The sequence below is a fragment of the Panthera tigris genome, chromosome B1, assembly GCF_018350195.1.
Source record: "Panthera tigris isolate Pti1 chromosome B1, P.tigris_Pti1_mat1.1, whole genome shotgun sequence".
Classification (NCBI taxonomy): domain Eukaryota; kingdom Metazoa; phylum Chordata; class Mammalia; order Carnivora; family Felidae; genus Panthera; species Panthera tigris.
In genome coordinates, this window is record NC_056663.1 from 114,215,833 (window position 1) to 114,228,892 (window position 13,060).

The 13,060-nt window shown below is 40.4% G+C and overlaps 1 protein-coding gene across 9 annotated transcripts in view; it reads left to right on the top strand.

The window, feature by feature from the left end:
• Nucleotides 1-13,060, top strand: part of LEF1 (lymphoid enhancer binding factor 1) — a 126,405-nt gene that overhangs the window by 93,655 nt on the left and 19,690 nt on the right. For all 9 annotated transcript variants that reach the window (XR_006216832.1, XM_007080811.3, XM_042984060.1 and 6 more), the window contains 4 exons: nucleotides 1,252-1,374; nucleotides 2,412-2,574; nucleotides 7,450-7,557; nucleotides 12,552-12,600. Coding sequence is in view for 8 of the 9 variants with exons in the window: in XM_007080811.3 (XP_007080873.2) it covers nucleotides 1,252-1,374; nucleotides 2,412-2,574; nucleotides 7,450-7,557; nucleotides 12,552-12,600 (443 nt within the window). In the remaining variant the exon portion in view is untranslated. The remainder of the gene's footprint in view (nucleotides 1-1,251; nucleotides 1,375-2,411; nucleotides 2,575-7,449; nucleotides 7,558-12,551; nucleotides 12,601-13,060) is intronic.

Consider the following 13,060-nt stretch of genomic DNA (forward strand, 5'->3'; position numbering starts at 1 on the left):
TGCTCAGCAACTTGGAAATCTAGCGTGTTGGGAGGGCATGAAATTAATACCTTTCCCCCCAAATATATTTTTACCCCTTTTAACATCGTAAGAACTCTGTGATGACAGGATTTTCTCCCATGCAAATAACCAGCATCATGTATCTTTGCAAACGATCCAAGTAGCAGAGCATCATTATTTAATCAAATATTTGTATTTTTCCCATGCCTCCTTAATTTTTAAAAATTTGTTTCTGATCCAAGTGGAGTGCCTTCTTTCCCTCCCAGATGAAGGAATTAATTGTGCTGGATGTGATAAAAGATCTGAGAACATTGTTCTTGTTGAATTAAATGTTTACTTTAAAGCAGTTTGAAAAGCAAAAATTTCGACAGGATGTTCAAATTTATCCAAAGCGTTTATTGAAAGTACTCTCTTTTATTTTTCTTGCATGGCAGTTACCCTCCTTTGGCTTGTGTGGTGGTGGATATTTAAAAAAAAATTTTTTTTTATGCTCTTTAGCATACTAGGGAGAAAAGCCTTTAGCATGTGTAGTTTTTACCTGGTGCAGAACTGTATCCTCCCCCTTAATTTTATTATCAATTTTCCATAAGGCTAGATCTCTCAAACATTACTTTCTGTGTAAAAGATTGTTTTCAATGATGTTGATGGCAACTTTATTAAATTGGGGCTTTAAAAAAACAAAACAAAAACCCTTCCAGTCCCTTGTTTTCTCATTGTTTCTTACTATCAATAAAGAAGCCAACAATATGAGAAGATTTATTTAATGTGGTGGTTTGCTTAGGAATGTACCCAGAGATATTTTAATGTGGTGTCTTTAGCTATTATTTAAAAATCATTTAAAAAGCTAAATCCTAATAAAGTGTTATATTTCCAGCAATTACACTAAACTGGAATCCTTCTTTTAAAACTGCTTTGCAAGAAAAGTCACTCTTTTTTTTTTTTTTTTTTTTTTTTTTTTTTAATTCTAGGACCTAGAGCCCTTCCAGGAAAAATGTCAGATTCTATTAGTTTGAAAAAACAAAACAACAACAACAAAAAAAAACCTGTTATATGAGGAATAAGTATAAATATTTTCCACCTGAATACAGAAAGAAATTAATTATTGGCCCACTCTAATTCGTAGTTAATACTGTGTATAAAGATGTGTTTTCACTCTCAGTCATTAGCAGTTAGTAGAATGTTTCAGGGTTCTGCCTCGTTTTGCTACAACAGCCACTAGTACATATGCTTTCTTTCCTTTCCTTCTTTTAGGTTTTCCCATCATATGATTCCTGGTCCTCCTGGTCCCCACACAACTGGCATCCCTCATCCAGCTATCGTAACGCCTCAGGTCAAACAGGAACATCCCCACACTGACAGTGACCTAATGCACGTGTGAGTACACGTCTGATTTCACCTGTGAATGCCTTAAGATACCGTGAGGATTTAAACACAATTTCTTCCTGCTACCGTTGAATATCTCCCCCTCTCTTTTAGTATGAAAATCAGTGTAGCTCTGCCTTGAAAGTTCTGCCCCTGAGGAGTTTAGGCAGCTTGATTCTCACTGTGCTGATTTTAAGATTGGAAAGGAGCACAGACCCCAGAAGATCAAGGGAATCTCACCAAAACAGAGTAATCTTCAGAGTGTGGGCATTGAATAATCTTGAGCTGCTAAAGCTACTACCAGGTTTTAAATTGGGTTCTGATTGTTGGGGAGCACCTGATGGTACCAGAGGGAAGTAGACCAGAAAGTTCCATGTATTTCCTTCTGGACACACACTTCACCCTGCTTGAGGCTTCGAAAGCACAGAATTGAAGGGAAAGGGACAACCAAGCCTAGGATCCCCCAGTCTGGCCAGGGTTTGTCCCAGGCTGCTAGAGCAGGACTAAATTCCCTGAAGAGATTAGTGAATGAGTTTCTTAATCTAGGATTTGTAGACTAGGATGGGAGGTTGGGGTGGCAGGGTGCATATGATAGTCCATAAAACCCCTGCACATGTAGGCAAAGCCAACACGCATTTGTTTGGGGGAGTGAGTCTAGAGTTTCATTAGCTTCTCAAAGGGGCCCTTGACCCAAAAAAGTTAAGAACCTCAATTCTGAAAGAGGAATAACTACCCATACTATGTGTTCAGCTTTTCCTGAGATAACCAAGGAGCTCAGCCTCAGGGTCCTAGATGGAGCATCTTCACAAACCCTTTTACATTTTGTGTCAAACACTTCCATAACTATAGGTAAACTTTCTCAAACCAAAGGATCCTTACTCCCAATGAGTTGTTCTTCTAAGTGAATGCTGTTCTGACAACCCTTCTAGAGGGTTATCCCTGGCCTGACTTTGGTGACATGAACAGGTGCTCTGCTTCTCTCCTCCCATCTCTTCCTTCCTCTGTCCCTCCCCGCCCCCTGCCCCCACACCATCCCAACCACCTTTTAGGAAGCCTCAGCATGAACAGAGAAAGGAACAGGAGCCAAAAAGACCTCACATTAAGAAGCCTCTGAACGCTTTTATGTTATACATGAAAGAAATGAGAGCGAATGTTGTAGCTGAGTGTACTCTAAAAGAAAGTGCAGCTATCAACCAGATTCTGGGCAGAAGGGTAAGTAGTCTGGGGGTGAGCGGATATGTAAATTTTTATGGTGACCTTGGAACTGTTTCCTTAAAGGTAGTCATAGAATGTATTTATATGATCACCAGCCACTTTGGTAAGTAACAGAGAGAACAAGATAGGCTAATAATCTTTAGGAGAATTAAATGATAGAGTGCATTGTAAACAACTTAGATTGTACCTAGCACATAGAAAACCTCCCGTAAATTTTAACCATTCCCCCTGTTATCATTTATTGGGTGTCTTTCATGTGCCAGGTACTCTGGTACGCATTAGATAATAATTGCTGGATAAAATAGATATGGTCTTTATCTTCATGAAGCTTAAAGGTTTGTGACAGGATGCAGATGTTAGATAATTGCCCAGTGGTTAATTAAAATTGTGATAAATACTGTGAACGTAAAGAGTAAGACTATGAGAAAGAGTAACAGGGAGCTAGGGAAGGGCCCCTCTAAGAAAATAGTATTCAAACTGAGACCTGAATGAGGAGTAGAAGTTAACCAAGTGATTAGTGGGGAGAGATGGACGGACCCTCCCCAGGTGCAGTGACAGGTGTGTGAACAACCGTCTGAAGCAAGAAAGCACTTAGCCCACATAGGAAGCTATAGAAAGGCCATGTAGTACCAGCCAAGCTTCTGGAAGAACCCTGGCAAATGCAAGTGGCCACTCCTTCCAAGACAGAAGTGGATCTGTTCTACTCAGAAGCTTTTAACTGGAAGAATTTGTATGGGCCAGAGAAATCTTTATTCTAGAAAAATTGCTCTCTGGTTCTTAAAGTGTATACGTGCATGATTTCTGGATTGTCCCTTTTCTTTTCGTTCCTTCTTTTACCCATGCCAAGATATCTTTCTGATCACCTGTATACCAGGAAGTAGGCTACAACTAGGACGGACACCTTCTCCATCCACCAGGCCCATAGGCTAGTAAATCTTTCCAGGTGCTTTTCTCAGGATTGAAATGGTTTTAAAACGTTAGGTATCTGACGAATGGTGGGAAAATTATAATTTTAGAAATGCTTCATTTTAATTTGTTGATGCTCTTCATATATGTGTGATAGCTACTTAAATCACGACCTTGTGTATTTGTTTTTTGCAGCCTCTCAAGGAATTCATGATTTGTAAATGAACATTTAGGCAAAGAAGGTCTGACAGCCTTTGTGAAACTTAGAGGATGGTGTTTTAGCTGTTGTTGTGGATAATTTTTACCATGTTTGATACAAACCTAATAAGCTTCAACATTTGTAACGTAAGACATTCAGGAGGTTTCCAGGCCATGTGAACAGATGGAGGGAAGCCAGCTTACTTGCATTATTGATTCCTGTTGGATAGAATAAAAATGCAGTTACTTCCAATCTGCAGGACACCTGGGTTTCAGGGGGTAGGGTGTGGTGGCAGATTATAGCTCTCTTGGTGCCCTGTGTATAATACTGTCCCTCCCTGTGGATTCTTAAACACTTAATAACAATAATTACAATGATTTCCCAAGCCAGAGCATAGCAGATAAATGATTCCCATCATCTTTGAGGAACCTCACCTTAAAAGCTTAAAGGCTGATGACCATTCCCCTGACCCTTTAAAAGAAGAAACCGGAGGGAAAGAAGAGTTGATGTGCTTCTTTCAGTTTGAATAAAACTCTCAGCTTTTTTTCTTTTTTGAGTTAAAGGTCCCCTGGCCCTCCAGTGGGAATTATTTTCCTGCTCAAGAGAGCAAGTAAGGATATTATACGGAGGTTTGCTTCCTATTTTTAATGCACGTTTCCAACAATTGCTACTTTCTCAGCTCCCTTAACGATCCCCAGATCAGAGCGTGTGTCCTAAAGGATGGTTCTCATTTGGGGTCTCTCTCTGTCTTTGATTTGGACACCTGTTTCTATTCATAGGTCTCTGAGATCTTTGATTAAGATCAGGTTTTCTGTCCTCTCATCACTTCCCTCTGGCAGGGTAGTCCTTGCTGTTTCTTTAAAGTTCCTGGCTTTAAAATCATGTGTTTTACACTGAGATAATTAGAATTCTTAAAAGTGGAACTTAAATCCATCCTAGAACATTTTATCTTTTGATTCTTATTCATCATCAACATATCTCAAAAAAGGAATGTTCAGTCATTTGAATTAAGGTTTTCCTTTTCATGTTATAAATAATAATAGTACAAATCTTAATTTAAAATAAGCCTTTTCAGACCTTCCAGAGTGTTAAAGGAAGTCCATTTATTGCAAATTTATTGTCAGAACTTTTTTTTATGTTGGAACTATAAACTTTTTTTTCCAAGTTAAATGAGTATTTTCCCAACAACATCTTGAGAATGAAATTCGGTTTTTTAAAAGATTAACTCAAATTTTCAGTAAGCAAAACATAGAAAGGTATTTTTATAGCTCATTGTGTTGCAGAAATTCCTATAAAGAAAGACTGTCTTTCTAGTTTGTACTAGATTTTTTTGTTTTCGTTTACATTAATAAAGCCTTAACATCATTGCTTTACCTACCATTTTACTCTGGTAAATGGTCTCTTATATGTGGGTAGATTTTATGCATTAGAAATATCAGGGAACTAAAAACAATTGGAAATTCAAGTATATAGTTTGTGGCCTGCTTTTTCTCCTTGCATTTTGCTCAGTTTTGTCAACCTGTGTCCTGTTTTGGCTGAAAAATAACTGGTTGATTTCATGGAAGACCCAACCTCCATACGTATTTTGAGAGAGAAGTTTTATAAAACTTATTCCAGGTTTTCTCAGCAAGTTATAAAGCTGCCATAAACTATGTGAAATTATATTGATATATATTACATTGGTATAAGAGCACTCTGACTTGTCAAATGAATAAACACATTTATAAAAAGTATGCTTTTACTTTTTTTTTTCCCTTTTTGTCTCCCTGTTTGTTCCTTTTTGGTTAACATTTTGGTTAACATTTGGCCAATCATATGTAGCACCAGAACTGTGTAGATATTGATGGTTAGTCTTTTCTCAAAAACAAACAAACAGTCAAGGCTGATCTTTTCCACTGTGTCCAGTTTGGTTTCCCTTCCTGTGTAAGTCTCTAGCACTGGGTCAGTGTTCCAGACTTGGGAAAGCCAGCAGTTGGTAGAAGCCTGGTTCAAACTCACACTATTGCCCCAGACATGCCTCCTTCTTCGGCTTCATTTTGCTAATTGTGCTTACTCTGCTAGTACAAAGAACTGTGTCTCACGTAGCTTTTTTCAGGCTGTTTTTTTTTCTTGCCACCTCCCCAGTGCCTGTCCCACCACCACCCCCCATCATTTTTTAAAAGAAAAACGTACTACCTGATTTGCCTTCAAGCTGGACCAAGTCCTGCTGTGAGTCATGCTTCTTAGCTACTTGATACTCGGCACCTCTAAAGCAATTAAAAAATAAGCCGTCTGGCTTATCCAACGCAGAGGCCCAGGCACAGAGGCACTGGTTCCAGAGGAGCCAGAATCCCCTGCCCTGCCCCTGGGCACTGCCTGTGCCCGAGGCTGGAGTGGGAGGTGGACGGGATGTGGCAGAAGGTGCTTGAAGTGTTCTTGAGATTGGGTTCCTGGTCTTTTAGGAAGTGGGAGCAGCAGGTGTTTGTTTCTTGAGGAACGCTGCCTAGCCTTATCGCAGGAGCCGGGTCCAAACTGAGGAGGACTTAGTCTCTTCCAAGAGAACTCTTTCTCTCTCATCGCCTCTCTCCCTCACTCCTCCATTCTTTCCCCAGTTTAGCCACACCTTTCTTTTCTCTTACTTACTTTTTAAAACTATGACAGGGAAATTAAAATCAATAGGGCAGCCATGAATGAGAACGAATCTCCTACCACCCTAGAGCTGGGGGTGAGCAGGAGTGGGGAGGCGGGAGCTAACCCAGAGCGTGGGTGTGTGTGGTGTGGGTCAGGTCTGTTCTCCCGTGCCTCCGTTCCATCCCCTCTGGCCAGTTGGTCCCTCCAGTGCCCAGCTCTTCCTCCCAGAAGGCTCACTGGTAAATCCTGGCATTGAAGAAGTGGGGAAAATACTTGAAAACTGCCTGCCAGGGGACCTGGAGCAAGTTGTGTGCAAACATAAGCCACTTAAGTTCCCAAACGGATGCCTTGCCTACATAAGCTGTTTTGCTGTGATACATAATTATGGCAATTATTAAAAGGGACATGGAAAGTTTGCAGGGTATCAGCCCTTACGTTCTTTAAATTAGATACTACAGGGTCAGATTCTAGATGGCAGAATAACCCTGGACAATGCTCCTTGCTTCCCATCAGAAGGAAGCTAAAACCATAGCCGTGCAGTTGTACGGGGTTGTCCGTGTGCTCCCTCTAGACAGTGGGATTTCTACAAGTATGAGGAGAGGGTGAGGGGAATCAGACAGACTGACTTGAGGTCTTGCTTTGTAGACTGGATCATAGGATGGAGGTTTCAGACTCTTCATATGACAGAGTGGGAAGTGTCCGTGTGAGGTGATGATGCATCTGGGTGGAAAAGACATCTGGAACTTATCACATTTTGCATAAATACATGGTACTCAGTCTCAAATATCAGAATATGGTACAAACTATGAGAAAGGGCTGAGTTGGGTGTTGAGGTCACCAGTGAAAGTTCTCTCCAATTTATATTGGAAAAGAGAAAGGGTGAGTGACAGATCATTTTACTTCAGATTCTTTAATTGCCTTTGATGTGTTTCATGTGATACTGGAGAACAGGCTAGAGAGAGCAAAGTTTGAGTTTCACTCTCGCCACCAGACTCCCAAGTGGATTTCTGCCGCTCTTGCTCTTCTGCCATTTAAAAATAAATCAGAGTCTAAGTGCTTATTATCTTCATTCTTGAATGTTTGAAACATGAAATATATAATATTGTTGCTATTTTACTTTCATTTAATTTTTTTTTCCCTTCTTCTTTTTGTTTCAGTGGCATGCCCTCTCCCGTGAAGAGCAGGCTAAATATTATGAATTAGCACGGAAGGAAAGACAGCTACATATGCAGCTCTATCCAGGCTGGTCTGCAAGAGACAATTATGTAAGCTCCTTCTTCATCCTACCAACAGCTCTCTCCTCTCACCCATTCTTTCTTTCGGCAACTTTTGTGAGGGAAATGTGTTTCAGAGTACAGTAGCCCCCCCATCCCCCCTTACCCACAGGGATACGTTTCAAGACTCCCAGTGGATGCCCGAAACCACGGATAGTACTGAACCCTGTAGATAGTTTTTTTTCTGTGCATACACACCTATGATAATGTTTGTAAATTAGGCACAGTGAGCGATTAGCAAAAAATCTTCTTGTACCACACTCACCCTCCTTGTGATGATGTGAGATGACAACATGCCTGTGTGATGGGATGAAGCGAGGTGACTGACTTAGGCTGTGATGTTGGGCTACTGTTGACCCTCTGACGCTATGTCTGGAGGAAGACCGTCTGCTTCCAGACCCTGGTTGACCGGGGCCACTGAAACCATGCAAAGCAAAATTACAGGCAGGCGGGGACTACTGTACATGTATTGCTGGTACTATTTCCTATTTTTGGAAGTTAGTGAACTTTATAATAAAGATTTCCTGGATATATTTGCAAGCTTTGAGTGATCATGATTTTTTTTCTTTGGTTATATAGTATATTTTTTTTAGGTAAAACTTTAATCCAAGAAAACCTTCCCATTAAATGTTGAAAAAGATTTTTTTAAAAAGCACATAATCTCCTCGTGTAAAGGCAACATTAGTAATGACTAGTTACGGTATCTTCCAGGTATTTTTTCTGCGTATATGTTTTTTTTTTTTTTTTACTTGGATATAAGTATGTGTGGGTATAACATACACTTTTGTGTCATGCTTGCTCTTATATATAATAAGCATTTTTCTGTTATGGCATAGTGTTTCTACATATTGATTTTAATGGCTATATAGTATTTTGAGTGAATGTCACAATTAACGATTTTTTCCTGTTTTTTAGACATTTAGGTTGCTTTTTTTTTTTTTTTGGTGATTGGAAATAATCCTACAATGAAGGTATCCATGCATAACAGTTTTTTTTTTTTCTGTGTTTAGGGCTGCTATTTCTGTAGGATAGATTCACAGTAGTGCAATTGTTGAGTTAACATATTTTAAAGGCTCTTTGACACTTATTGTCAAATTTCTTTTCAAAAGGATATTATTTTACAGTTCTTAAAAAGAATATATTCAAGTGACTGTTTTGCCACAGGCTAATCAAAACTGGATTAAAAAAAGTTTGAGGAGGAGGTGTGCCTGGGTGGCTCAGTCGGTTAAGTGTCTGACTTCAGCTCAGGTCATTATCTCACGGTTCACGGGTTCAAGCCCTGCGTTGGTCTCTGTGCTGACAGCTCAGAGCCTGGAGTCTGTTTCAGGTTCTGTGTCTCCCTCTCTCTCTGCCCCTCCCCTGCTCATGCTCACTCTCTCTCTCTCTTTCTCTCTCGCTGTCTCAAAAATAAAATTAAAAAAATTTTTTGTTTCACTTTAACATACCTTGATATCTATTATGTATTTTATTCAGATGGAAAATAGGTATTATATTTTTTTAAGTTGTACTAATTGGCCAAAAATACCCCATTTATAGGGCCTGTTATTTTATTACTTTAGAATTTGAACAATTTACTAACGTGGTCTTGATATAGCAAAGACTATTACTGAGAAAGTGTATTATAAATTATATATTTCAGTTTTATATTTTATGGAAGGGAACAGTTTTGATTATTTAAGCTCCTAATTTAAAATTTTATAGATCACTTTTGTGCTCCATGTGAGCCTGGCATTAGAAAAGCCAGCCAGGGGGCGCCTGGGTGGCTCAATCGGTTAAGCGTCTGACTTTGGTTCAGGTCATGATCTCATCATTCATGAGTTTGAGCCCCATATTGGGCTCTGTGCTGACAGCTCAGAGCCTGGAGCCTGCTTTGGATTCTGTGTCTCCCTTTCTCTCTGTCTCTGTCCCTCCCCGGCTTGTGCTTTATCCTCTCTCTCAAAAATAAACAAACATTAAAAAAAAATTTTTTTAAAAAAAGAAAAGCCAGCTAGGACAGTTTTAATATTCGGTCTAGGAATTGTCCCTTCTAAAAAGAGTGAAGGTGAAGCCGTTAATTGATATCTAATTTAACGTGTGACCCTTGGGGGCGATGGTCCTGTTGGCTGCATGTCTGAGGTCATACGTCCCATAAAATGGGACACCAAGACTTAGGGAACACATTTATTTCCTGCAACGTGCTCTGAAAAAAGTCACTGCTGGTGGGGATGTGGAGCTTGAACGGTGGCTGCGACCATGATGAAGAAAGGAGGGGCCATGCTCTTTGTTACTTGGAAACAGCAGCTCTTCGGACCCTCGTGAGCTGCAGTCTGGTCGTTGTACTAACTGCCGTGTGCCTATTGTCCAGAACTGTCTTAAGTGTCTTCTGTGACGTTTTCTAATCCTCATAATAATTCAGGGGGATAAACAGTGTTATTGCACTTCATAGATGAGGGAAATCGAGGGGTCGGACAGGTTAAGTCATTGGTCCAGGGCCAGGTAGTGGCTAAGCTGCTGGTTATACCCAGCCCTCCCGGACTGTCAGAATCTGTGCAGTTTGCCTTCTGTGCAGCAGACTGGCACGGTCTTTCCGGGGCCTTAAGAAGACTGCTTTAGGGCAAGAGTTCTCTCCCCTGAACCGTACTTCTGTTTTCGGGGCAGCAATTAGCATCTTTCTGGACAGATGTGACCCACGGAGGAGCTGTGCTGTGGATTTGTATACATTTAGCACTGCTTGTTGAATGTCTTTGAGTGAAGTTTCTGTTTCTGACCCTTAGGTAAAGGATAAAGCTTTAAAAAGAGATGAACACATACATACTCTGTCCCTCTCGCTCTCTCTCCTTTTGTCCATATGGAGAGATGAGAAGAAAGTAGTGTTGAAGAAATCCAGTATATTGTGAATTTACCTTTAAAGATTTTCTCCTGCAGAATTTTTAAAGGAAATTGTTTCACATAACTTGATTGTGGGATCCCCCGGAATGAAGGGAAAACCCAGCTTTGTTACATCATTTTTTATAACAATAAAAATAAGCCTATTAATTACTAAGGCAAACAGAAGTCAATCAAATGATAGCACTTTAGCTAATTATTCTTAAAATAACAACATAGAAATGGAGTCTAAACAAGATACATGTCTTGTATCGTAGCAGTTAGTGTCAGAAGGCCATCCTTATCCTTACTGAGATCACATTAAATATTATGTCTCAACTATTTAATATTAAAATGCTCTATTCTACAGCATCATAGATTTTATAACTGAAGTCTTCATAAATCAGCAGTGCACATATTTTCTTAGGTGAGCTCAGTCAGATATTTGTATTATTAGAGCTTTTAAATGTAATGCTTCATAATCCCAGTATTAACTATAATTAAATATTTTAATGAAAAATATTTTTATATTTACCGCACACAAATGAGTTTTTTTGTGTAAGTTGACATGAGTACATCCAAACTACTCCGGTCTTTTTGTCTACCATAAAATGTTGGTTCTCTCATAACACTGGTTTATACCTAGACTACAGTAGAGGCTATTTCACAAAGCATTGGCAGTCCTCCACCTCAGGCCACAGTCACACATGCTGGACATACACAGGGCTGCAGAGGAGGCTGACACACTCAGGTTGTGATCTGGAGCCAGGGGCCGTCTGGAGGGGGGCTCAGGGACACAGCCAGTTGTGGCATTGGGAGGAGGTGAGGTCTGCCAGAGGGGGGAGGGGAGGGGCGGATGGGACAGGGAGGTGGGGTGGAGCCGAGAAGCTTCCTGGAAGAGCTGGCACTTGAGATGATGTTAAAGGGCAAACGGGAGCTAGGAGGAGAAAGGGAGGAGGAAGTTCCTGACACATGAAGCAACATCATAGCATCTTCTGAAAACCATAGTAACGCCATTTGAAATGAAGACTGGGGAAGCCTGGGAGAAGCATACTCTCCCTCTGTCTGCTCCCCTTCTCCCAGAGTACTTTAATAATAATGTTAACAAGAACTCCATTATTTCCGATATGCCATTTTCCAGGGTCGCTAATCTCTGCTCTTTGTGAGGACAGTGTGAGTCAGCCTTACTAAGCTCTAAAGCCTCAGTGGTCAAGGTCATGTGACACGAAGAAAAATTATCCTGAGATGCATAAAAATATAGACACATAGTATGTTCAGTGTAATCTTAGAGTTTTATGTTTTGTTCCATGTTCATGTGATTATTACGGCAGCCATAAGATAGAGATATTGGATGAGATATGTGTTCTGTTAAAGTTACTTGAAAGTACTATCCTAATCCAGGTTGGCCATTTACTGTTCACGTAAATCAAACAGATACTGTGTCTCTGCCCTACCTATTACAATGATGTTTTAGGGGAAATCACGAAGAAAAACAAGAGTAGACCAGTATAAATGGAACTTAAAATTGTAAATCTGTGAAGGTGATTTTGCAAATGTATTTAAGATTGCACGTTTTCGTGTCTGTTTTAGGAAACAAGGTCCTTGATTGCCAGAAATTCTGCCTTTGAAATTACCTTCCATTTTCTCAGGTTCTATTTTACCTTGCTGCTGCTATCCTTGATCATGTCATGCCTGTGCCGTGGGGACAAGAGGTCCTCAGCTAATATCATGTACTTTTAATTACATGGTAGAATTCACCGTAAGGAAGACTGATCATGAACACTGCCGGAAGTGGGTTCCCAGCGTGGTGGTTAGTGATAGGATGCCTCCTTAAGTGGGCTTTCTCTGAACGGGTATCTGGTGCCACGGCCCTAGGACCTCCTCAGCCTGGCTTGGCTTTGGGAAACCACTTCCACTGTCAGTACTGATACTCAATAAGAAGCTGTAGGGACAAAGGTCACAAAGAGGTGACAATTTGTTTTCTCTCGTTTTCTCGGTCTGTGTGTCTAGGTGTAGATGAGAAAGGGAGAGAATGAGGCACCCTTCTTGGTTGACTTCTTGCCTTTTGTATGTTTGTATCCCGTTCGTCCATGTGTTCATAGTCCAGTGTGTAACATGACCATGTGCCTGGCTTCTTCCAGGGTAAGAAAAAGAAGAGGAAGAGAGAGAAACTCCAGGAGTCGACATCAGGTAGGCACCATGTGACTTTCTAGTCAATTCTCTGCTTCTGACAAATACCTTTGAAAGTAGTCGGCATCTTCGACACACTGCTTTTGTTCTGCAGCTGTAACCTCTGATGTTTTAAACTCTGCTTTCCTTCCTGAAATGCTTTAAAGATGTTTAAAAGACCTTTCTTTTCAATGTGAGTGCGTGAAGGTACGTCTACACATTCCTTCCCCAAACCCTGTCACCTGGAATCCTGTTGGTGTTTTGTCTTGTTTTGGCTTTTATTGTCTGTACCCTCCGTAGCACTTCTGCTGTGTTTCCATTTGCACAACTCCTTGCAATAACAGTTTTTTATCCTGATTTTATAATATGCTACCTTTTCTGTGGTTTGGGTTTTCTGAAAGTAGAAAACATGATGACAGCAGGGTTTATCTTTCCCGGACATTCATTCAAGGCATCAGTGAGTGAGGTCCTATTTATTTCC